Here is a 22,957-nt window from a genome sequence, read left to right as displayed (position 1 = left end):
CATAGGCCAGTACCCGCCAAACACACACCGAAACTACAACGTTGGTACAACGTTCGAACAAGTTTTAACACCACCTAACCAGTTATAACAACCAATATATCAAGTTGTAACAACGTTCCAATACGTCATAAACACATTAAGCCAAGATGTAACAACTTTATTACAAGTTGTTACAAGCGGAAAATAGAGACAGTTTCGGTTTGTGTTTCCAGGGTAGCGTTCTACTCGAAGAAGTTTGTAAAATACCAGCGGGTCTATAGCACCGTTGAGAAGGAGGCATTGGCGCTAGTTATGGCCCTGAAGCACTTTGATGTGTCCGTGGGAGGAGAGGCGAGACCTGTTCTGGTATTCACAGATCACAACCCTCTCACCTTCTTATACAAAATGAAGAACTCCAACCAACGCCTGACGAGGTGGGCGTTGTTACTGCAAGAGTACCGGCTGGAAATCAAGCACATCAAGGGGAAGGACAACGTAGTAGCAGATGCCCTATCCCGTATACACTAACCAGACATGACTCTTATTTTAAGGGGAGGGGTATGTGATGGTGTTCCCCCTCCTTATATTTCTCCCACGCCTGCAGTAAGAGTCATGTCCACTTTACCCAAGCGTTCTCTACGTCGCAGGCATCAATTTGATACATGTGTGAGAGTGGAGTGTTCTCGGAGAGCTGAGAAATTTGTGAAACAATAATATTTTGGCCTGTGGTTTAGGCCCTTTAGGAAGCCAAGATGGCGCTGGCTCTCCTGTTTCCCCGCCAAAACTGTGTGACGTCAGTGACACCGGATTGGTCACCGACAGCAATGTGGCACAGGGAGCCAATGAAAACCTCCCGTGGCGAAAGTGACGTCACGAAGGAAGGGGGGTCCGGGCAGCGCGCCGCGTTGGCGCCATCAGTCAGACACGACACGTCAAGGAGGTTGGACGTGCGACGATTGGTCCTGTCAGTTTGACAGTTGTTTCCCGCTCCCGTGGATTTTACGCATCACCTGAAGTCTGCCAGTACTCTGTGAGGTCTTCCTTAGTTCATGTGTTGAACCAGAGAGGGAATCGACGGTTATTGAGCAACAAGTGCTCCAGGACAGGTACTGTGCAAGAAGAAGTGAAGTCTGTGCAGTGACGTAGGCGATGTCTGAGGCAGTTCACCCATTCGTGACGGCGTAGTGGCTGACCAGAGCCACTGGGTAGCAGAGGAAGAAGAGGACTAGTTGGGAATCCGGACGACTGCAGCCGAGAAGTAGGCGGGCAGCCGTAGCTGGGAGAAGTCGACGGCCAGGAGACCGACTCCAACCCTACAAGAAGTCGAGGAGGAGCACGGACCTGCTGGGAAGAAGGCACGGAGACGACGCGCTAAACGGTGGGACAGCGATTGGGTTCCTGGAGGACACGACTACGTGTGTGTGGGGGCGTTCCCGACACCAGGACCAGGAGCTACAACTCAACTCTCATCGGAGGATAGGTGGAAGTAGGTGGTTCTAGTATCCCTCCCAATTCCCCTTTAGTCAGCTATATTATTCAGCTATATTACTTAGCCTGAGGATTTTGTGTGTCGTGAGCAAGGCTCACCTATGTCACAGTAAGGCACCAGTGTGCAGAATAGTACTATCAAGAGTACTCACGATACTTATATATATTATTATTGGTGTGTACAGGCACCCGGAATAATTGATGAATTTACTGTGTTTTGTATATCTTGCATGAGACTTTAATGTGAACATATAGTGAGAAATTATATATAATATTATGCCAGTATTTGGAAGTTAGGCGATGTGCCCAGTAACTATTTATTTACCATTTATTGATGTCTGATTTATCTATATTATATATGTCTATGTTCGTGCATTGAATAACCATTTGTGAGTGCAGTGATTTATTGTGTTATTGCCCACGAAAGGAAGTACTGAGAACACCAGTGTTAAATACTCCATAAGTTACCATTGAAAAGAAGGGCAGTGTGTAAAAACCATTATAGTGAATTATTGTCGCATTTATTATAGAAACGATTGTTGGAGCCCAAGTACAGTGTAGCGAAGTAATCCGTGCTATTGTTGCAAATATCGAGTGTGCGAACTTCTAGTGATCTTTGAGAACTTAAAGAAACAGCGCGCGTGCCGCTAGAGAAACAAGCAATAAACTTTCGCGCGGAAGGGGGCGCTCAGCTGATTGTGACATTGACGAGAAGGGGGAGTGTTGCCACCGTAGTGAGTGCATAATATACGTGGGAACGACCGACTCCCGCCTGGATCAGCTGATTTATTTATTGATATGACCTTGTGACATCTTTGAATGACTTTTAAGTAAAATACAAAATATATTTGTGTTTATATCATCCCCTCCATTTATCTTGTGGCTATATTATACTTGAAAGTAAAGAGTGATAAAAGTAAGTACCTGCCTGAAATCCTGATCTATTGAGTGTGACCTTGCCAAGGCTACCACAAATTCAACCAGTCCACTGACGTGTTACTGGACACCGAAAACACCAGTTGGCGATCTTGTGGTTAATAGTAAAGCCCTATTGTTGGGGCGGGCACATAATAGTTAAGTGAACGAGTTGTGTTCCCACTCCTTCTCAATCAGAGGCCGGTTGGGATTGACTGGGATACTCTCCTGGCGTACAGTGGCGCCTGAGAGGATTAGAGTGAAGACCCGCAGGGCTACGGTGAGTGACCTTGAACATATCTGTTGCTCACCCAGAGTAAGAGTAAGAGTAAGAGTAAAGGTAATCCCCAACATTGGCGACCTTGCCAGGATAAGTACTGATAACGGTTGCTCACCCAGAGTAAGATAAGAGGTAAACCCCAACAATATATAGCGTAATAACACCACACAGTATTGTTGGAGGAGAAATATTAGTGCGTCTGGCCTTGAGGGCGGCCGCCGATCAGCTGACTGTGTGAGTAGCCACATCTCTGTGCCTTTACTCACCATACAAGCTAAGATGTACAGTTATGGTGAATAAAACATGTAGATACTTATATATAACGTCTGTATATAAGATATATAGCGTAATAACACCACACAGTATTGTTGGAGGAGAAATATTAGTGCGTCTGATCTTGAGGGCGGCCGCCGATCAGCTGACTGTGTGAGTAGCCACATCTCTGTGCCTTTACTCACCATACAAGCTTAGATGTACAGTTATGGTGAACAAAACATGTAGATACTTATATATAACGTCTGTATATAGTGAATTATAGCAAAAACATTATTGTGGGAGGAGAATGAGGGTGAGTCAGATGACTGGAGGGAGGGCGGGAGTGGCTGGCTGGTACACGGCGGTCACTCCTCATTACTTTTTGACTCATAATAGCTACTTAGTGGTTCGTTATAGTGAACAAAACATGCAAATACTTATATATAACCTGTGCTTATAGTGTAATAACCGACAAAGTATTTGTTCACTGATTGATGAACATAATTGAATCAACAATATGCACACCATATTTTTGAGTACACCAACGATTCACTCATTTTATTATATAAATATATCAAACTACACACTATTGAATAATATTACAGCAAAAAAAGTATGAAAAATCAATCAGAGACATTGAAATAATTCGGTAATTATCTCTTTGTGGCAACTCTGGCCTGACAGCTTGCTGAGCAACAGACCGCCTGGGACGCACAGCTGAGTCAGCGCCTATAATTTGCCAGACTTCCCCGCCCTATAGCGGGCAATATATGCCACTTACGATTTTTTTATTATTTTTCCCGTGATCAGTGAACACTAATTAACAGGTTAGAAAGAAAAAATAATTTTTTTTTTTTCAAAATGACATGCGCCTGTGGGGATGGCAGGATATTAACCCTTACACTGCTCAGGGGTCCTTGGGACATTTACACCCCTGTGCGCAAGAAAAAAAAAATTCAAAATTTTTTTTTCGTCTTCTAAACATGTTAATTTGTGTCCCCTGAGCACGGAAAAAATAAAAAAAAAATCGTAGGTGACATATTTTGGGCGCAATTGACCGAGGAAGTCTGGCAAATAGTGGGCGTTGACAGAGCGGTCGTCAGACCTGGTCAGCGTCACCCGCGTTGACAGATGGGAGTTGCCACAAAGATATTATTACCTAATTGTTTCAATGTCTCTGATTGATTTTTTCTTAGTTTTTTTGCAGTAATATTATTCAATAGTGTGTATTGTAATATATTTATATAATAAAAGTGGTTAATAATCGCTATACTCAAAAGTATGATGTGCATATTAGTGATTCAATTATTATGTTTATAAAACTATAAACAAATAGTTTTGCTGCTATTACACTCTATACATAGGTTATATATAAGTATTGGCATGTTTTGGTCACCATAACGAACCACTAAGTTGGTATTGAGAGTCGAAAAGCAACGAGGAGTTACCGCCACACACCAGCCAGCCACTCGCTGCCACTCCCTCAACACACGCACTAAACTTTCTCCCCCAACAATACCAGTTGTGGTGTTATTACACTATATACAGACGTTATATATAAGTATGTGTATATTTTAGTTCACCACAACTGTACAGCTAAGCTGATATAGTTAGTTCAGGCACTAAGAGTCGTCGCCATACACAGATGACGGCTGGCGGCTCCCTCGCTCTTTCAAGGTCACACGCACTAAACTTTCTCCCCCAACAATACCTTTTGCAGTGTTATTACTCTGTATACACATATTATATATAAATATCTACATGTTTTATGCACCGTAACTGTACACCTAAGCTTGTAGTGCGCCCAAAGAGCATAGTGGCCACCCTCTAAACAGCTAGACAAATCGTGCAGACGACGTCACCTCCGTCACCCATATGTCTCCTCCCAGCATAATCCTTTTACTGTTATTACACTAATACACACATTATATATAAGTATCTACATTTGTGTTCACCATAGAGAACCACTGACCTGGTATGGTGAATGTAAACAATAACAGGTGGCCACACGATGCTGTCTCCCTCCGTCTCTCAGCATCACTCCTCCCACAGCGCTAATTATTACAACAATCCTGCTATTACCACAACCCTGGTTATTTATATCACAGTCATTGGTCATCTGTAATATTGTCATAGCTAAATAATAACAATTATATATTTATTTTGACATTTTTCGGCGATGCTGTGGTCACAAGCTGAACATCAATGCTGTTCGCTCATGCTGCGTGCGCCGGCCTTGGTTGCTCCAACAGTACTGTGGCTCTCACACCTGAGAATATTGCCCACGATTTTTTTTTTAAATGGCATCTGTTTACAAGAGCCCTGAGGAAGTTACTGTGAACCCCGTGTAGCCGCGGGCCATTTGAATCAGGCCTGGCACCCTATGGCAGTATATATACGCCATGCGCACCATGGGACATGTTACTCAGGGCGTATATATACGCCATGCGCAGTTTAAGGGTTAAACCCCGAGCATGTTAAGGGTTAAACACTATGTACAAGGTTCTGTTATCAGTGAACCTGAAGCTGGTGATGATTTTCACAGTGCAAGGCAGACAGCCACAGCTGTCGTTCGTTGTGTGTATGTATCATGTAACGGGACCACATGTTTCTTTCGAAAATGAACATGTGAAAAATTATTTACATTCAGGATTTAGTGACTAGAATTCTAATAGAAGTTTTGGCTAATGTTAACAGTGTGTGTAGTGTGTCAGGCAGCACTGTGCTGCATCGTGTGATGTGGCACCTGACGAGTTTTTGTAGAGGGGCTAAGTTGAGCTTGGATCAAGCGTTATGAGATTATCATACCCACGAAAACTGCTTAGTGATTTGTAATGATGCAAGAACTTGTAGTTATATATAACATGTATACAGCAGTGTGATAACTAGCAAAACAGCGTAGGTTTTACTGCTCAAAGAACATAATATGTGCATATTAGTAATACAATTATCTTTATGTATTGATGTTTCAAATGTTTTATTGTAGAAATTTCTCAAATGCATTCACTTTATAACTGCAAAAACCTGAGAAATACAAATCATATGTCACAGAAACAAATCGGTATACAGTAGATACATTTGTGGCAACTCTTGCTGTGTGCCTGGCCCAGGTGACTTCCTCTGGGCATCTCGGTCAAAGTAAGCATCATAATTTTTTTCCTATGATCAGGGAATGCATTTTAACAATAAGTATTAGAAAGATAAAAAGTTAGAATTTTTAAATTATGTATTTGATATACCTGTATCACATTGTGATATGAAACAGGTATGCAATGCAGGGGTTAATATTGCAATAGCAAGTCAAACTCGTATGGTGTATGACAGTTTATTAAATTGTTTTGGCTTTAATAATAAAAGACACTTCATCCAAACTCTTCTTTAAGTCTTTCACTTTCTAGTTCATCTTCTGTGTTGGACAAACACGCTACAAAAATCAGTGCAAGCAGAATTACTGGAAAGGATTCTTATCTTGAGATTATCTTGAGATGAATTTCGGGGCTTTTTTTTTAGTGTCCCCGCGGCCTGGTCCTCGACCAGGCCTCCACCCGCAGGAAGCAGCCCGTGATAGCTGACTAACACCCAGGTACCTATTTTACTGCTAGGTAACAGGGGCATAGGGTGAAAGAAACTCTGCCCATTGTTTGTCGCCGGCGCCTGGGATCGAACCCAGGACCACAGGATCACAAGTCCAGCGTGCTGTCCGCTCGGCCGACCGGCTCTAGGATGCAATCTCTAGTCTAATTAATACTTGCAATCATATCCAAACTCAAAACTTTATAAATCAAAATAATTACAGTACAGTACTGAGCACAGATTACAGTGCCTGCACCAGTAATGGGTTTGTTTACTTATTTATTAAAATACCCTTATGAATCATCAACAATGCAAGTTCTATGTCCTATATATTACTGTGTAGTATATCTTCAATATAAACATAGATTTCAAAAATGCTATGGCTCTCTTATTATTTTTTAACAGAAGTAATGAAGACATTCTAAACTTGGATAAAAGTACAATCATGTGTGTTCTATATTAAACCATCACATATTACCATGCCATTAAAAGTCGACAATGCAAATGTGATCTATAATTTTTTACATACAGGAGATACTTCAAGTGATTCCATTTGGTGTAAAAGACTGGCAACAGTGTATCTTAGTTGGTGGAATGTGGAAAGTGGCACATGGAAGGTATGCGAGGCTCCCTCACTTGTCTCCATCCTTATTATCACCACTGGCTCCAGCACACGGGAAAGCCAACTGCAAACAAAAATAACCCATTTACTTTCCTGAGTATTATACACAATTAAGTAATTTATGTATCCAGTATAATGTGCATTATTTTCATCTTTTTTCTTTTTTACTTTCTGCTGTGTTTAAATTTTCACTTCATTTGAACATGTAGTGCAATCTCAATAGAAGAACATATATGAGTGGGAGAGTTGTATCCATGTACAATAGTACTGTATAAATATAAACAATATACAAATATTATACCTAAACCTTACAATATGATGTTGCATAAATCCTTTTAACCACTGAACTGCACAACACGCCTGCAGGCCCTCAATGGGGTGTGTGCAACGTGCAGCGGGGTATTTTTATTTTTAGCATATGATTCAAAACTCTACATGGGATTCACATAAGCTTCCTCAGGGCTCTTGTAAACAGACGCCATTTAAAAAAAAAATCGTGAGCAACATTCCCGGGAGTGAGAGCCTCCTTACTGAGTGAGCAACCAAGCCTGGCGCATGCAGAATGAGCTCACAGCACTGCTGTTTAGCTTGTGACTACAGCATCGTATAATAATGTCAAAATATATATATAACTGGTATTATTTAGCTATGATAGTATTACAGAAGAGCCTGAGTATGATAATGACTGTGTAGAACGTTCAAATATCAGTGAATTAATGCTGTTCATGATGTTCACAGCGCTAGCCACAGCACCACAGCATTATTTCGTCCATCTAGGAATCTTCAAACGACTTCATATGTTACTTTACAAAATAAACTTATGGTCAATTATTCATTTACAGGATTTAGCCACCAGGACTGTGGTAATAGCAGGATTGTGGTGATAATTAGTGCTGTGCATAGTATTGTGGGAGAAGGAAGTTTGATGAGGGAGGAGGGAATTGAGGTAGCCTCAATGTGTGTGGCAGCCACTCTTGTTTTGCACACCATACTAGCCTAATAGTTCGCTATGGTGAACAAATAGGTACATGGGTATATACAATGTGTGTATATACCCATGTACATATGTATGTAGTATTGTGGGAGGAGAAATTTTGGTGGGGGCGGGAGGGAGAAGATCGAGATAGCGTCACTGTGTGTGGCAGCCACTCTTTGTTTTGCACACCATACTAGCCTAGTGGTTCGCTATGATGAACACATATGTACATGGATAAATACAATGTGTGTATATAGTGTAAACAACAGCAACAGGAGTAGGTTGGGAGGAGCGTTTTTGGTGAGGGGAGGTGGCGACATACCCATAGCGTCGTCTGCTGGCTGCTGTGTGATTTCTCATGCAGTGTATGGTGGCCACAATGCTGTTTGGACACAATACCAGCTTACTGTCTCCACTCGATTATCCGGACTATATGGGAAGGACCCCCAGCCGGATAATCACGTTTTCCAGATAAGAGTACTTTTTCACCTGAGTCCAAAAGGGACTATTTCCAACAATTTTTATACCACTCATGATTTGAATTGACACACACTAATTAGTGTGTGGGGCTGGGTGGGTGGTTAGCAACCTAGCTGATAGGTGGGCAGGCAGGTGGGTGGGTGGGCAGGCATGGATAAGTAGGTTCAGGCAGGTGGGTTTTGGATGGGTGGATGACAGGCAGATAGGCTTGGTGGGTGAACAGGTTCGAGCAGGCAAGTGGGTGGGCTATCAGGTAGGTGGGTGGGCGAGCAGCCAGGTGGGTAAGTGGGCGTGCAGGCAGGTGGGTAAACAGGTGGGTGGGCAGGGAAGTGGGGGAACAAGTGGGTGGGTGGGTGAGAAGGCACGCGGGTGTGCAGGCAAATGGGTGAACAGGTGGTTGGGTGGGCTATCAGGCAGGTGGGTGGGCAAGCAGGAAGGTGGGTGAACAGGTGGGTGGGTGGGCAAGCAGGTAAATGGGTGAACAGGTGGCTGGGTGAGCATTCAGGTGGGTGGGTGGGCAAGCAGGCAGATGGGTGAACAGGTGGTTGGGTGGGCTATCAGGCAGGTGGGTGGGCAAGCAGGAAGGTGGGTGAACAGGTGGGTGGGTTGGCAGGTGGGCATGTAGGCAGGCGGGTGGGCGAGCAGGCAAGTGGGTGAACAGGTGGGAGGTTGGCAGGTGGTCATGCAGGCATTTGGGTGAACAGGTGAGTGGGTTGGCAGGTTGGTGAGTTGGCAGGCAGGTGGATGGGCGAGCAGACAGGTGGGTGAACAGGTGGGTGGTTGACAGGTGGGTGGGTTGGCAGGTGGGTGGGTTGGCAGGTGGGCATGCAGGCAGGTAGGTGAAGAGGTGGGTGGGCGAGCAGGCAGGTGGGTGAATAGATGGGTGGGTTGGCAGGTGGGCATGCAGGCAGGTAGGTGGGTTGGCAGGTGGGCATGCAGGCAGGTGGGTGGGTTGGCAGGTGGGCATGCAGACAGGTGGGTGAACAGGTGGCTGGGTGGGCGAGACTGGATAGAGACAGATCGCACGTCCAGCCAGGTCACCCCATCTTCCCCCCCCCTCCTCACGCCAGCCTTCCCATCTCCCCTCCACTGTGTCGACACATGGGTGTTGACATGCTGTACGATGGCTTTTAACATATGTGCCTTAAGTTCTGTTAAATCCCATTTTATTTTCTTGTAAATATTTAAATGAATAAATAGCAAACAAAATACTGTACTGTTCAACTATTATAGTGTGTTATTTAATATTCATAACTAGCTCTCTACAGCAATAAGAAAACAACATAATTCTTGCAACACCTCCAATGCCACCTTCCTTGGTAAGCTTAAGTAAGTAAGTAATTATCAAAAGAAGGCACCAAACCGGGAAGGCTATGTAGCACCATCAAATACGCAAAATAATCAGAGGGCGCTAAATATCACCAAGGATGCCAATACGAGAACAAAAACGCATAAGGCGAACGATATCAAAAGTATCCGAGTCACCAAGAATTCTATCGAGGGACAGGTGACCGCGAGGGGCGGTCGGAAAGCAAGACATACGCTCGTCCTGGAAGTCAGGACATTCAAGAAGGACATGCACGACCGTAAGAGGGACAATGCAACTAGGACAATAAGGAGCAGGGCGGCGCTCCATCAAGTGACCATGGGTTAAGCGAGTATGGCCAATACGCAACCTCGCCAGAGCTGTTTCCCACCGCCGGTTACGGTGGAAGGAGGACTGCCACGAGGAAACACAACATTTAAGAGAACGTAGCTTGTTACCAGTAACAGACAACCAAGAAGCCTGCCAACGGGTAAGGACTGAGGAATGGATAACCGGGTAAAAGTCGGAATACGGAATGCCTTTACGAGAGATGGGACAAGAGCGGACAGCTTCCTTGGCGGCAGCATCCGCACGTTCATTTAAAGACACACCAATATGGCTGGGAACCCAACAAAACTCAACCGACTTAAATTTACTGTGAACGAGAAACAGCCAATGCTGGATCTCGACAACTACTGGATGAACCGGATTAAAGGACCCGAGAGCCATGAGGGCACTACGAGAGTCAACAACAACTACAAAGGAAGACTGACAACGAGAAAGCAGGAGACGAAGAGCATAGAGAATAGCATAAAGTTCCGCTGTAAAGATGCTAGTCTCCGGAGGCAAGCGACACATATAAGTGCGATCAGGAAAAACAACAGAGTAGCCAACACCGTCCGCTGACTTAGACCCATCGGTGAAGACAGAAACGGAGCGGGAGTGAGAAGAAAAGTGCTCGAGGAAAAGGCGTTTTAGAACCGTAGGAGAGGTAAAAGCTTTAGTGATACAGGTCAAGGATGTACAAAACCGCGGAAGAGGGACCCTCCACGGGGGCAAAGAAGGAACAACACGAGGAGAAACATCAGAAATACGAACGGAAAGAGAATCCTGCAGGCGAGATAACCGGACAGAAAGAGGGAGGTGGTGAAGAGGAACAGGAACCGCAGGAGGGGTAAAAGTTAAAGCACGACAGAGGCGAGAGGAAGGATGTTGCAAGGACCGCGCAAGATAGCGAAGACAGTAGCGATCACGGCGGTCCTGGAGAGACAGGAAGCCAGTGTCAACATACAAGTTAAGGATGGGAGTCGAACGAAAGGCACCAGAACTGAGGCGCAACCCAGTATGGTGCAAAGCATCAAGACGGCGAAGAGTAGAAGGAGAAGCAGACGAGTAAGCAGGGCAACCATAATCGAGCTTAGACAGGACGAGAGAGGAATGTAAAGCAAGGAGAGTGCGCCTATCAGCCCCCCAAAAAGTATGGGACAAGACCCGAAGGAGGGTAAGGGCCTTAGAGCACTCAACACGGAGGTAAGAGATATGGGGAGACCAAGACAAACGAGTGTCAAGGAATAACCCCAAAAGCTTCGCGGAATCTTTGTATTCAAGGGGATGACCATAAAGTGACAAAGAGGGACGAAGAACAACCCAGTTTCCGCGTAAAAGTCATGGCACAAGTCTTAGAAGTAGAGAACTTGAAGCCATGACCTGTGGCCCAAGACGACACGGCATCAATTGCAAGTTGAAGCCGGCGTTGAAGGAGAGGCGAATCATCACCCTGACAACAAAGGGTAAGATCATCGACATAGAGAGCAGAGAAGACACCAGAAGGAAGAGAGGAAAGAAGACCATTGAGGGCAACCAGAAAAAGAGTAGTGCTCAGAACACTACCCTGGGGCACACCTTCGTATTGCTGAAAAGAGGGAGAGAAAGCGGTACCAAGGCGCACCCGAAAGGAACGACGAGAGAGGAAGCTGCGGAGAAAGAGAGGGAGATGACCACGAAGGCCAAAAGAATGAAGTTGAGATAGGATATGATAATGCCAAGTGGTGTCGTAAGCCTTTTCCAGGTCAAAAAGGACGGCAACAACGGAGGTCTTCGCAGCAAAAGCAGTATGAATATAGACCTCCAAGTTCACCAGGACATCTGTCATGCTGCGGCACTTGCGGAAACCAAATTGAGAAGGGGAGAGGTGATGGTGTTCCAGGAACCACATCAGACGAACGTTAACCATACGTTCAAAGAGTTTGCAGACACAACTTGTGAGAGCAATAGGGCGAAAGTCATTAGGGGAAGTACCCAGAGACCCCGGTTTGCGAACAGGGAGGACAACGGCATCGAGCCAGTCCTCAGGGACTGACGACGACTCCCAGATCCGATTATACAGACTCAGTAAATACTGAGACGTGCTCGGAGGGAGATGGCGAAGCATCTCATAATGAATACCATCGGAGCCCGCCGCCGTAGAACCGCAGAGGGCCAGGGCAGAACGAAGTTCAGAGAGAGAGAAGGGATCATTATAGGGAAGCTGAAGATGAGTGCAGAAATCTAAAGGACGAGACTCAAGGACAGGTTTACGAAGAAGGAAAGATTGGGGAAGATGAAGACCAGAGCTAACAGAAGAAAAGTGGGAACCCAGTTCGGAAGCGACCTGCAACGGGTCCGCCACAAGAGTATCATGGAGGTGAAGGACCGGTGAAACATCGGGAACGAACTTCCCTGCTATCTTGCGGATACGCTTCCAGATCTGGGCCAGAGGGGTTTCGGACGTAATTGTTGAGACATAAGATGCCCAACATTCACGTTTAGCCGTACGGATGGCCCTACGGGCCACCGCACTCGCTTTCCGAAAGAAAAGAAAAGAATCGGTCGTCTGCCTACGGCGGTGCCTCTTCCAGGCTGCTGCACGCTTACAGCGGACAGTCCGAGCACAGTCCGCATTCCACCAGGGAACGCACTTCCGTGGACCCCGAGAGGAAGAGCGAGGAATAGAGCGGAGGGCAGCGTTGAAGACAGTGTCATGAAAAAGGAGGAGAGCACGAGAGAGAGGCAGAAGGGAGAGGTCAGAGAGAGCAGCACTGAGGGTAAATAGGGTCCAGTCTGCCTTAGCAAACTGCCACCTAGGGAAAGAGAGGGAAGGGCGAAAAGAGAAAAAGGAAACAAGGATGGGGAAATGATCACTTCCATGGAGGTCATCAAGAACCTGCCACGTGAAATCTAAGTAAAGAGAAGAAGAGCAGAGAGAAAGATCAAGACAAGAAAGGGTGCGAGTCCGAGAGTCCAAATGAGTGGGCTCACCAGAATTCAGAAGAGACAGGGAAGAAGATAGGAGAAACGGCTCAAGGAGGCGACCCCGGGTATTCGTCAGAACGTCACCCCAAAGAGAATGACGACAATTGAAGTCACCCAGCAGGAGCACAGGCTCCGGCAAGGAGTCTAGGAGGTGTTTCAAATCAGGAAGAGAGAGCGGGACACTCGGGGGAGATAAATGGAACAAACTGTGTACCATTTCCCCACAAAGATACGAGCAGCAGAACAATGGAGAGGCGAAGGAAAAAGCAAAGGAACAAAGGGAACATCAGCACGAATCAAGAGAGCAGAAGAATTAGAAGCCCCAGCAATGGCTGGGGGGGGGGGGGAGAGAAAGGAATAGCAACGAAAATGACCAGGACGAGCACCAAGCATTGGCTCCTGGAGACAGACACAAAGGGGCGAAAACCGCGAAATCAGAAGTTGGAGTTCGAGGAAATTGGCGTAATAACCTCGAATGTTCCATTGAAGAATGGACAACGACGAGAAGAGAAAGGACAAAAACAGAGAACAAGGAAGAAACAAAGGCGAAAGAGCAACAGAGCACGTTAAAGAATATCAGGGTCGGGATCAGGGTCAGCAAAGTCAGGGTTAGGGGGCATGGGTAAACTGAGCAAAGACGGAGGGAAGGAAACGGGAGAACAGATAAGAGGTGGGCGGGCGGGGTCCGGAGGAGGAGGAGGAGGAAGAGGAGGAGACAACGGAGAGGAGCAGTCAAGGACAGCAGCAGGAAGAGGGGGAGTAGAAAGAGGGGAGCGCACCTCAGCAAGAGCAGCAACCGAAAGGGAAGCAGGGGCCAAAGAAACCTCCATAGCAGGAACCGGGGGGCAATCACTGAAACGGGAAGGGAAGGAGCAACAAAGCCAGAAGTAGGAGCTGAGGAAGAAAGCGAAGCCTTCTTACCCGCCGGGGAAGAGGAAGGAGAGGAGCCAGGCTTTCGCTTCTGACTTAAAGAGACCGGTGTCCCAGCAACTACGTACCGGGCAACGGATTCCAGTGTCTCAACAGGAGAAGCCGAACGAGAGCACACACGACGGCCGTTAGGAGAGCGATGGACATCCGCCCGCACCGACAGGCGGTGGGGAGAGCCGATAGATGGAGGAAGAGGATGGGAAGGAGGATCGGAGGGGGATGAGGAAGAAGACACAGGAGACACGACAGACCGGGTAGAAGGAAGGGGAACCCCAGACAGAGGACTAGGAGGAGGATCCTTCGGGAGAGAACCCAAAGGAACAAAGGAGGGGGCAGTGGGCGCATCAGGGTCCAAGGCCCGGAAATGGTTGTGAGTCTGAGGAAGGCGGGAAGGACGAGGAGAGGAAGAGCTCAACACGCGAGCATAAGAGACATTAGCAAAAGGCGGGAGCCGGTGAACTTGGCGCCTCGCCTCAGGAAAAGATAAACGCTCCCGGTGCTTCAAGTTGAGGACGGCTGCCTCAAGCTTGTAATGGGACACACACACGGGAGAAGGTAGGATGGGCCTCACCGCAGTTGAGGCAACGAGCCTGGGGAGAAGTGCCCTCCGACTTAGAGTGACCTTCACTCCCACACAAAGGACAGAGAGAGACAGTCCCAGAGCAGCGGAGGGCACCATGCCCAAACCTCCAGCACTTGTTACAAAGTCGAGGAGAAGGAATATACTCCTGGACAGAGCACCTAGCACCAGCAAGAATGACAGAGGATGGAAGGGTCCTACCATCAAAGGTGATCTTCACAACGCGAAGGGGTTGACGGCGACGACCACGAGGGGGACGAGTAAACGAGTCAACCTGGAGGACAGAATGGCCTTGGGCATCAAGGATATGCCGAATATCATCGTGGCAATCCTGCAGATTCCGAACACCGGTTGCAACATGGGGTGGGAGGAGAATAGTGCCAACACTGGCATTCATCTGAACGTTCTTGGAGACCCGAACAGGGATCTCGCCAAGGCAAGATAAGGCAGCCAAGCGGGAAGCCGCATCCTGAGAAGGAGCAGCAACGACACGTGTACCGAGACGAGTGGGGTTGAAAGTAACAGACGCATCCACGGAATCTACAAGATGCCGATGGAGGGAGAAATCGTCAGGAGGCGCAGAATCAAGAGGGATGAGATCGAAGTATTTGGCCCATGAAGCAGGACCAAACAAGGCCTGATACGCATCAGCACGAGAAGGAATCGAGCGAGTGCGGTTGGGGCGCGAACGGCGTTGAGAACCCCTAGAGAGAGGGGTCAAAAGGCGCAGTAGTCACAACGAAAGACTTAGCCACACCAGGGGACGAAGTGGTCACCACCGGGGGCTGGAGGCTCGACCCAACCACAGAGGAGGGAGGGGAGCTGGGGGAAGAAGTCAGGACGGTCAAAGGAGGAGCAAGGTCGGGGCCCAACGCAGCAGGAGCTACAGAGCCTGGTCTTCCAATACAGGCCAACTCGGGGGCTTGGTCGCCCACCCCACGAGCCTGAGAGGGTACAACGGAAACATTCAACGACATAGAGACGAAAAGTGACAAATTCATCCACGAATGTGCCCCCATACCCACCATGGAGCCACAATTAGAGGCAGGACACCCAACAGGAAGCTATCGCCGATCATGCAGGGGCCCCCTAGGGGTGCGTCGTGAGTATACGCCCCACAAACGCCACCTTAAGAACCGTCAGTCCGTCGAGATCGGGTTCAGCGACGAAAGGGGGATTGACAATAAAAGGTTCCCCTCGCTCGAGACGTTGGGTACTACAGTTCTACGGGTGCAAGAGTATGCCTCCTCAAGCACCCGGGCGTCAAAATAGAAGAAGTCCAAAGAAAGAATCCAAAACAAGCAAAAGATCGGCAGGAAACGACAAGCAGATAGGAGAAGAGGGGGGAGAAAAACGAAACATAAGGAAAAGGAAAAGCGATCCGGCACAATTGGAGAAGACAGCAGCAGGAGTGCAAGGCCAGAAAAGGGACAGAGGACTGCCCAACGGAGCATCACACTCCGGCAGCCGTCCACCAAGCCCCCTCACGACTGCCAACGGGCCGGATGGGGAGGGGGTGGTAAGCTTAAGCGAGTCACATCTGTTACCCCACACACATTGAAAGGGTGACACCCCTAGGGTCAACACTTGCATCAGAGGAGCTCCAGCATATTTCAACAATCCTAAGTATTGTAATACAGGTTGATGATAGTGAGTGGTGTCCCAGAGAACATAAAGGTATAGTGCTTTTGAAAAATAGGTGAGATAACAGGAAAGTGCTAAGGGAAGTGAAAAATTGGATGAGAAAAAGTTGCCCTAGTATTTCCAGTGCAAAGAAGAGCATTCAAGATGGCCGCCTGGCAAGAGGAAAAACAAAACAGAGCTTGATTTTGCAGGATTCAATAAAGAAAGCGTTGATATAAGCAGTCTACATAACAAGTTGGTAAAATTAGATACTATAGTGAACTCTCATGTAGAAATAATTAGTAAATTGAAAGAAAGTAATGACCATTTGAATAGCAAAGTTTTATGTCTTGAGGGTTTAGTGAAAGACTTGTGCAAGGATAAGAATCAATTGGAAACAAATTGCAAAGCCATGGAAGAAGAAAATAAACTCTTAAAAATAGCTTTGGAAGAAGTTAAAGTAAATTTAAACATAAATGACTACAATAGGTTAGGTAAGGAAATTCAACAGGAGAAACAGCTTTTGTCAGCACAGATGGAGGAAGTTACACAGGGAATAGAACAGTGCAAGAAAGATAGGCAACTCACCTATGCACAAGTGGCCAAGGAGAAGGAAAAAATTGAAGAAGCAGGAAAGGAAGCCAAACACTGCAGCAACCAGGATAAAACAAACATTAGGCTGGAAGTGAGAAAGGAGCTGGCATCTAACCCGAAGTTGGTGCAAAACACAGTTGATAGGAGTAAGTCCTTGATAATTTTTGGTCGCAAAGAAAAGGAGATAATATCTAGGTTATAAAGAGCTGTAGAAGAAGAAAAAGTAGTAGATAAAATTGTTGGCCTCAGTGGAAGGTCTTACTATCATAGAGAATGTGTGCGACTACAGGAGAATAGGCAGGTATGTAAAAGGGAATGATCGACCTTTGAGGATCACTCTAAATGGTGCCAAGCAGATGGAAGAAGTACAGTACTAAGGAATGCTAGAAAATTACAAAATGATGAGGATAAGAAAGTGTGGTTAGTTAAAACGAGATCTTTCAAGAGAAGACAGAGAGAAGCTGTAACTAAACTTTGTAGAGGCAAAACGTCTAAATGAGAGCAGAAATGATGAAGAAATAAATTCTTTTTTTCTACAAAGTGATAGGGGTAGGCAGGCCAGTAAAATGGTACAGAAAGGCAAACTAACAAAATTGCTAGAGAGAGGGGTAGTGAAGAATAAGGAGAGGGGGAACATGTTCCTGAAAATAGTATACACCAATGTAGATGGAGCGAGATCGAAGATACATGGAGTTAAGTGATGTAATACAGTTGCAGACACCAGACATTGTTGCACTCACGGAGACAAAATTTGAAGATGTTATTTTAAATGAGGTCATATTCCCAAGGGGCTACTCAATTTGGAGACGGGACAGAAAATTAGCAAAGGCTGTGGCGTTGCTGTGCTGGTGAAAGAACACCTAAAGGTGAATGAAATAATGATTGCCAATCCACGAGAAGTTGACGTAATAGCACTAGAGATCTGCGGGGAGGATGATAAACTAATAATCATAAATGCATATAGTCCACCACTAAGCAACACATGGACAAAGGAGGAGCTAGATAGTAAACGAGAGGGTCTTATAACAATAATGAGAGAGATTATAGCGAGAATGGATAAAGATAGATCACGACTCTTGATAGTCGGGGACTTCAACTTGAAATCCATAGACTGGGAAGCATATGAAGCTAGAAGAGAGGATTTTTGGACCTGTAGACTTGTAGACCTCATCCTGGAAGCATTCTTGTATCAACATGTTAAACAAGCTACGAGGATGAGGGAAGGGAACGTTCCCTCCATGCTGGATTTGATATTTACCAGGAAAGAGGACGAGAGATTTGACATTCAGTACCTTCTTCCCTTGGGTAAAAGTGACCATGTCTTTTTGGGAATAAAGTATGCAATGCGTTATAATCTGGAAGAAAATAAGGAGGTTGAAGCAGCGTGAAAAACCTGACTTCAGGAGAGGACATTATGGCGACCTTAGAAATTTTTTTAGTGAGTATAATTGGGCAGACTTATTGTTAGGCAAGGAAGTAAATAAGATGTATGTCAAGTTTTGTGAAATATATGATAAAGGCACAAAAAAATTTAAACCAAAACAGAGATGCAGAACTAGGAAACAGGATTGGTTCAACAGAAATTGCGAAAGGGCCAGAGACCAAAAACACAAAAAGGAAATCAATATAGGAAGAGGTCAAACCCCCAAACATACCAGCAATACAAAGATGTGAGAAACAACTACATGGCAGTGAGGAGAGAGAGGCAGAAAGAAATTTTGAAAAAGGGATTGCAAACAAATGTAAAACAAAACTAGGTCTATTCTATAAATTCATAAACAACAAATTGCAGGTAAATTATAATATTCAGAGGTTGAAAATGGGAAATAAGATTCACAGAAAATGAAAAGGAAATGTGTGAAACATTAAACTCAAGGTTCCAAAGTGTGTTTGTACAAAATGAAATCTTTAGGGAACCAGACACAATAAGAATTCCAGAGAAAAACATAGAGCACATAGAGGTGTCCAGAGATGAAGTGGAAAAAATGCTCAAGGAGCTAAGTAAGAACAAAGCAGTTGGTCCAAATGGAGTTTCACCATGGGTTCTGAGAGAATGTGCACCTGAGCTTAGCATTCTACTTCTGATTTTTTAGGCATCACAGTTTACAGGAGTTGTAGCTGATGTGTGGAAAAAGGCTAACATAGTTCCAATCTACAAGAGTGGCAGCAGGGAAGACCGCCTTAATTATAGACCTGTATCATTGACAAGTGTCAGTCAAAATATTGGAAAAAATAATTAACACTTTCGCTCTCCGATGATGCCTATTATGTAATCCGATAACTATCGCAGTGCGTCATCCATTAACCCTTAAATAGCGCATGGCTATATACCATTTGACACCCACAGGTGCATACAAAAAAAATTAAAAATCTTTTTTCTTCCTAACCTGTTAATTTGTGTTCACTGATCATGGGAAAAATAATAAAAAAATCGTAAGTGGCATATATTGCCCGCTATAGGGCGGGGAAGTCTGGCAAAAAACAGGAGCTGACTCAGCGTGCGTCCCAAGCAGGTCTGTTGATCGCCAGCTGTCAGGCAGGAGTTGCCACAAAGAGATAATTACCTAATTATTTCAATGTCTCTGATTGATTTTTCATAGTTTTTTGCTGTAATATTATTCAATAGTGTGTAGTTTGATATATTTATATAATAAAATGAGTGAATCATTGCTGTACTCATAAATATGGTGTGCATATTGTTGATTCAATTATGTTCATCAATCAGTGAACAAATACTTTGTCGGTTGTTACACTATATACACAGGTTATATATAAGTATCTGCATGTTTTGTTGACCATAAGGAACCACTAAGTTGCTATTATGAGTCAAAAAGTAACGAGGAGTGACTGCCGTGTACCAGCCAGCCACTCACGCCCTCCCTCAAGTCACCTGACTCACCTACATTCTCCTCCCACAATACTGTTTTTGCTCTTATATACAGACGTTATATTATAAGTATATACATGTTTTGTTCACCATAACTGTACATCTAAGCTTGTATGGTGAGTAAAGGCACAAAGACGTAGGACCTCACACAGTCAGCTGATGGCTGCCGCCCTCAAGGCCAGACACACTAATATTTCTCCTCCAACAATACTATTTGTGGTGTTATTACGCTATATACACATATTATATATAAATATCTACCTGTTTTATTCACCATACTTGTACAAGTAAACTGGTATGGTGCCCAAAGACCATCGTGGTAACCAGTAAACAACACCGTCGTCTGCACGGTGGCGTCGTGCAAACGACGCCACCTCCCTCACCAAAATGGCGGCTCCCAACCTACTCTTGCTGTTTATACCCTCTATACTTTATTTATTTATTTATTTATATATATACAAGAAGGTACATTGGGTTTGTGAGAATACATTGGATAGTACAGTATTTACATTCTTGTAAAGCCACTAGTACGCGCAGCGTTTCGGGCAGGTCCTTAACCCTTCCATTGTGCATGGCATCATATGATGCTTTGGAGTACTACGCAAGATTTAAACGGCCCGCGGATACACGGGGTTCACCACACCTTCATCAGGGCTCTTGTAAACAGACGCCATTTTAAAAAAAAATCGTGGGCCAAACTCCAGGGTGTTAGGGGCCTCAGTACTGAGTGAGCTACCAAGCCTGACGCACTGCAGCATGAGCTCACAGCACTGCTGTTCAGCTTGTGACCACAGCATCGCTTAAAAATGCCATAATATACTTGTTCATGCTATTATGTAGCGATGATATTATTACAGAAGACCCCTGACTGTGATAAAACTGACCAGGGTTCTGATAATAGCAGGATTGTGGTGATATTTGGCGCTGTGCGCCATGGAGGGAGGAGTAATGCTGTGGGAGGGAGGATGGTGGCGGCGTCTTCTGACTGTGTGTGGCCATCCTTTTATTGACTGCACTCACCATACCAGCTTAGTGGTTCGCTATGGTGAACACAAATGTAGATACTTATATATAACGTGTGTATAGTGTGAGATAACAGCGAGAGTAGGAGGTTGGGAGCTGCCATTTTGGTGAGGGAGGAGCGTCGTCTGCAGGACTTATCATGTTGTTTACTGATGACCACGATGGTCTTTGGGCACCATACCAGTTTACTTGTACAAGTATGGTGAATAAGACAGGTAGATATTTATATATAATGTGTGTATATAGCGTAATAACACCACAAACAGTATTGTTGTAGGAGAAATATTAGTGCGTCTGGCCTTGAGAGGCGGCCGCCACCAGCTGACTGTGTGAGTAGCTACGTCTCTCTGCCTTTACTCACCATACAAGCTTAGATGTACAGTTATGGTGAACAAAACATGTAAATACTTATATATAACGTCTGTATATAAACCTGTGTATATAGTGTAATAACCGACAAAGTATTTGTTCACTGTTTGATGAACATAATTGAATCAACAATATGCACACCATATTTTTGAGTACAGCGATGATTCACTCATTTTATTATATAAATATATCACACTACACACTATTGAATAATATTACAGCAAAAAAACTACGAAAAATCAATCAGAGACATTGAAATAATTAGGTAATTATCTCTTTGTGGCAACTCTGGCCTGACAGCTGGCGATCAACAGACCGCCTGGGACGCACGCTCAGTCAGCGCCTGATTTTTGTCACACTTCCCCGCCCTATAGTGGGCAATATATGCCACTTACGATTTTTTTATTATTTTTCCCGTGATCAGTGAACACAAATTAACAGGTTGGGGAGAAAAACTAATTTTTTTTTTTTTTTTTGGTATGTGCCTGTGGGTGTCAAATGGTATATAGCTATGCGCCATTTAAGGGTTAATCTAGCAGATAATTTTAAGTAGGTAATTTCTATCAGAATTGATAAATGATAAAGATACATTGCAAGAGAAAAATGAGATGAGAGAGCTTAGTAAGTATATTAAAGCACATTGTTATATTAAAGCTCTGATTGATTACATTGACAGCTTGATTAGTAATTTAAACAAGATTAATAGACACCATACAGGCAGATTAACAGCACATATAAGACAGCAATGATCACAATGGTAAAGATGTTCAGATTGGGTACATAAAGATTGGGAGACTGGGTAGCAAAAGATACAGATAAACAAGATTTATAAACACAATACTGTACAGGAGATTGACAGCACATATAAGAAGACAGCAATGATCACAATGGTAAAGATGTTCAAATTGGGAACATAAAGGTTGGGAGATTGGGTAGCAATAGATACAGTGCAATTTTAAGGCAAAAGGTAAAAAACTATGAAGATGAAATTAGGTACTTTTTAGTATTGATTTTGAATGATGCAAAAGTTGGACAGCTTTTCAATTCAGTAGGGAGTGAGTTCCATAAACTGGGTCCCGTTATTTGCATAGAGTGTTTACACAGATTAAGTTTAACTCTAACTTATACACGCGTTATACATAAGTATCTACATTTGTATTCACCATAGCGAAACCACTAAGCTGGTATAGTGAGTGCAGTCAATAAAAGGTGGCCACACACAGTCAGAAGACATCGCCACTACCCTCCCTCCCACAGCATTACTCCTCCCTCCATGACGCACAGCGCTAAATATCACCACAATCCTGCTATTATCAGAACCCTGGTCAGTTTTATCACAGTCAGGGGTCTTCTGTAATAATTTCATCACTACATAATAGCATAAACAAGTATATTATGGCATTTTTAGGCGATGCTGTGGTCACAAGCTGAACAGCAGTGCTGTGAGCTCATGCTGCGTGTGTCAGGCTTGGTTGCTCACTCAATACTGAGGCCCCTCACACCCGGGAATTTGGCCCACGATTTTTTTTTTAAATGGCGTCTGTTTACAAGAGCCCTGATGAAGGTGTGGTGAACCCAGTGTATCCGCGGGCCGTTTAAATCTTGCGTAGTACTCCAAAGCATCACATGATGTGATGTGCAATTTACTGCAAGTCGGTCAAAGTATCATATGATGCAATGCACAATTGAAGGGTTAAAGGTGGGTGAGGTTCTGGCTCTGGATCCTGGTAGGCCTAGGGACTCCATGGCTGATGCAACTTAGTAGTTGAGAGTCATCTCAACAAGA

General features: G+C 44.8%; 1 protein-coding gene across 10 annotated transcripts in view; it reads right to left on the bottom strand.

Annotated features, from left to right (window-relative positions):
* Positions 1–6,228: 6,228 nt before the first annotated feature.
* The window catches only part of LOC123763245 (Like Sm protein 4), a 209,375-nt gene continuing 192,646 nt past the window's right edge, over positions 6,229–22,957 (bottom strand). For all 10 annotated transcript variants that reach the window (XM_069303170.1, XM_069303172.1, XM_069303167.1 and 7 more), the window contains one exon: positions 6,229–7,176. In XM_069303170.1, the coding sequence (XP_069159271.1) occupies positions 7,002–7,176 (175 nt within the window). In that variant the 3' untranslated portion in view covers positions 6,229–7,001. The remainder of the gene's footprint in view (positions 7,177–22,957) is intronic.

This window comes from Procambarus clarkii, chromosome 49 (assembly GCF_040958095.1).
Source record: "Procambarus clarkii isolate CNS0578487 chromosome 49, FALCON_Pclarkii_2.0, whole genome shotgun sequence".
Taxonomy (NCBI): domain Eukaryota; kingdom Metazoa; phylum Arthropoda; class Malacostraca; order Decapoda; family Cambaridae; genus Procambarus; species Procambarus clarkii.
The sequence above is the reverse complement of the archived record's forward strand: the minus strand, read 5'-3'. Positions and strand labels throughout refer to the sequence as shown.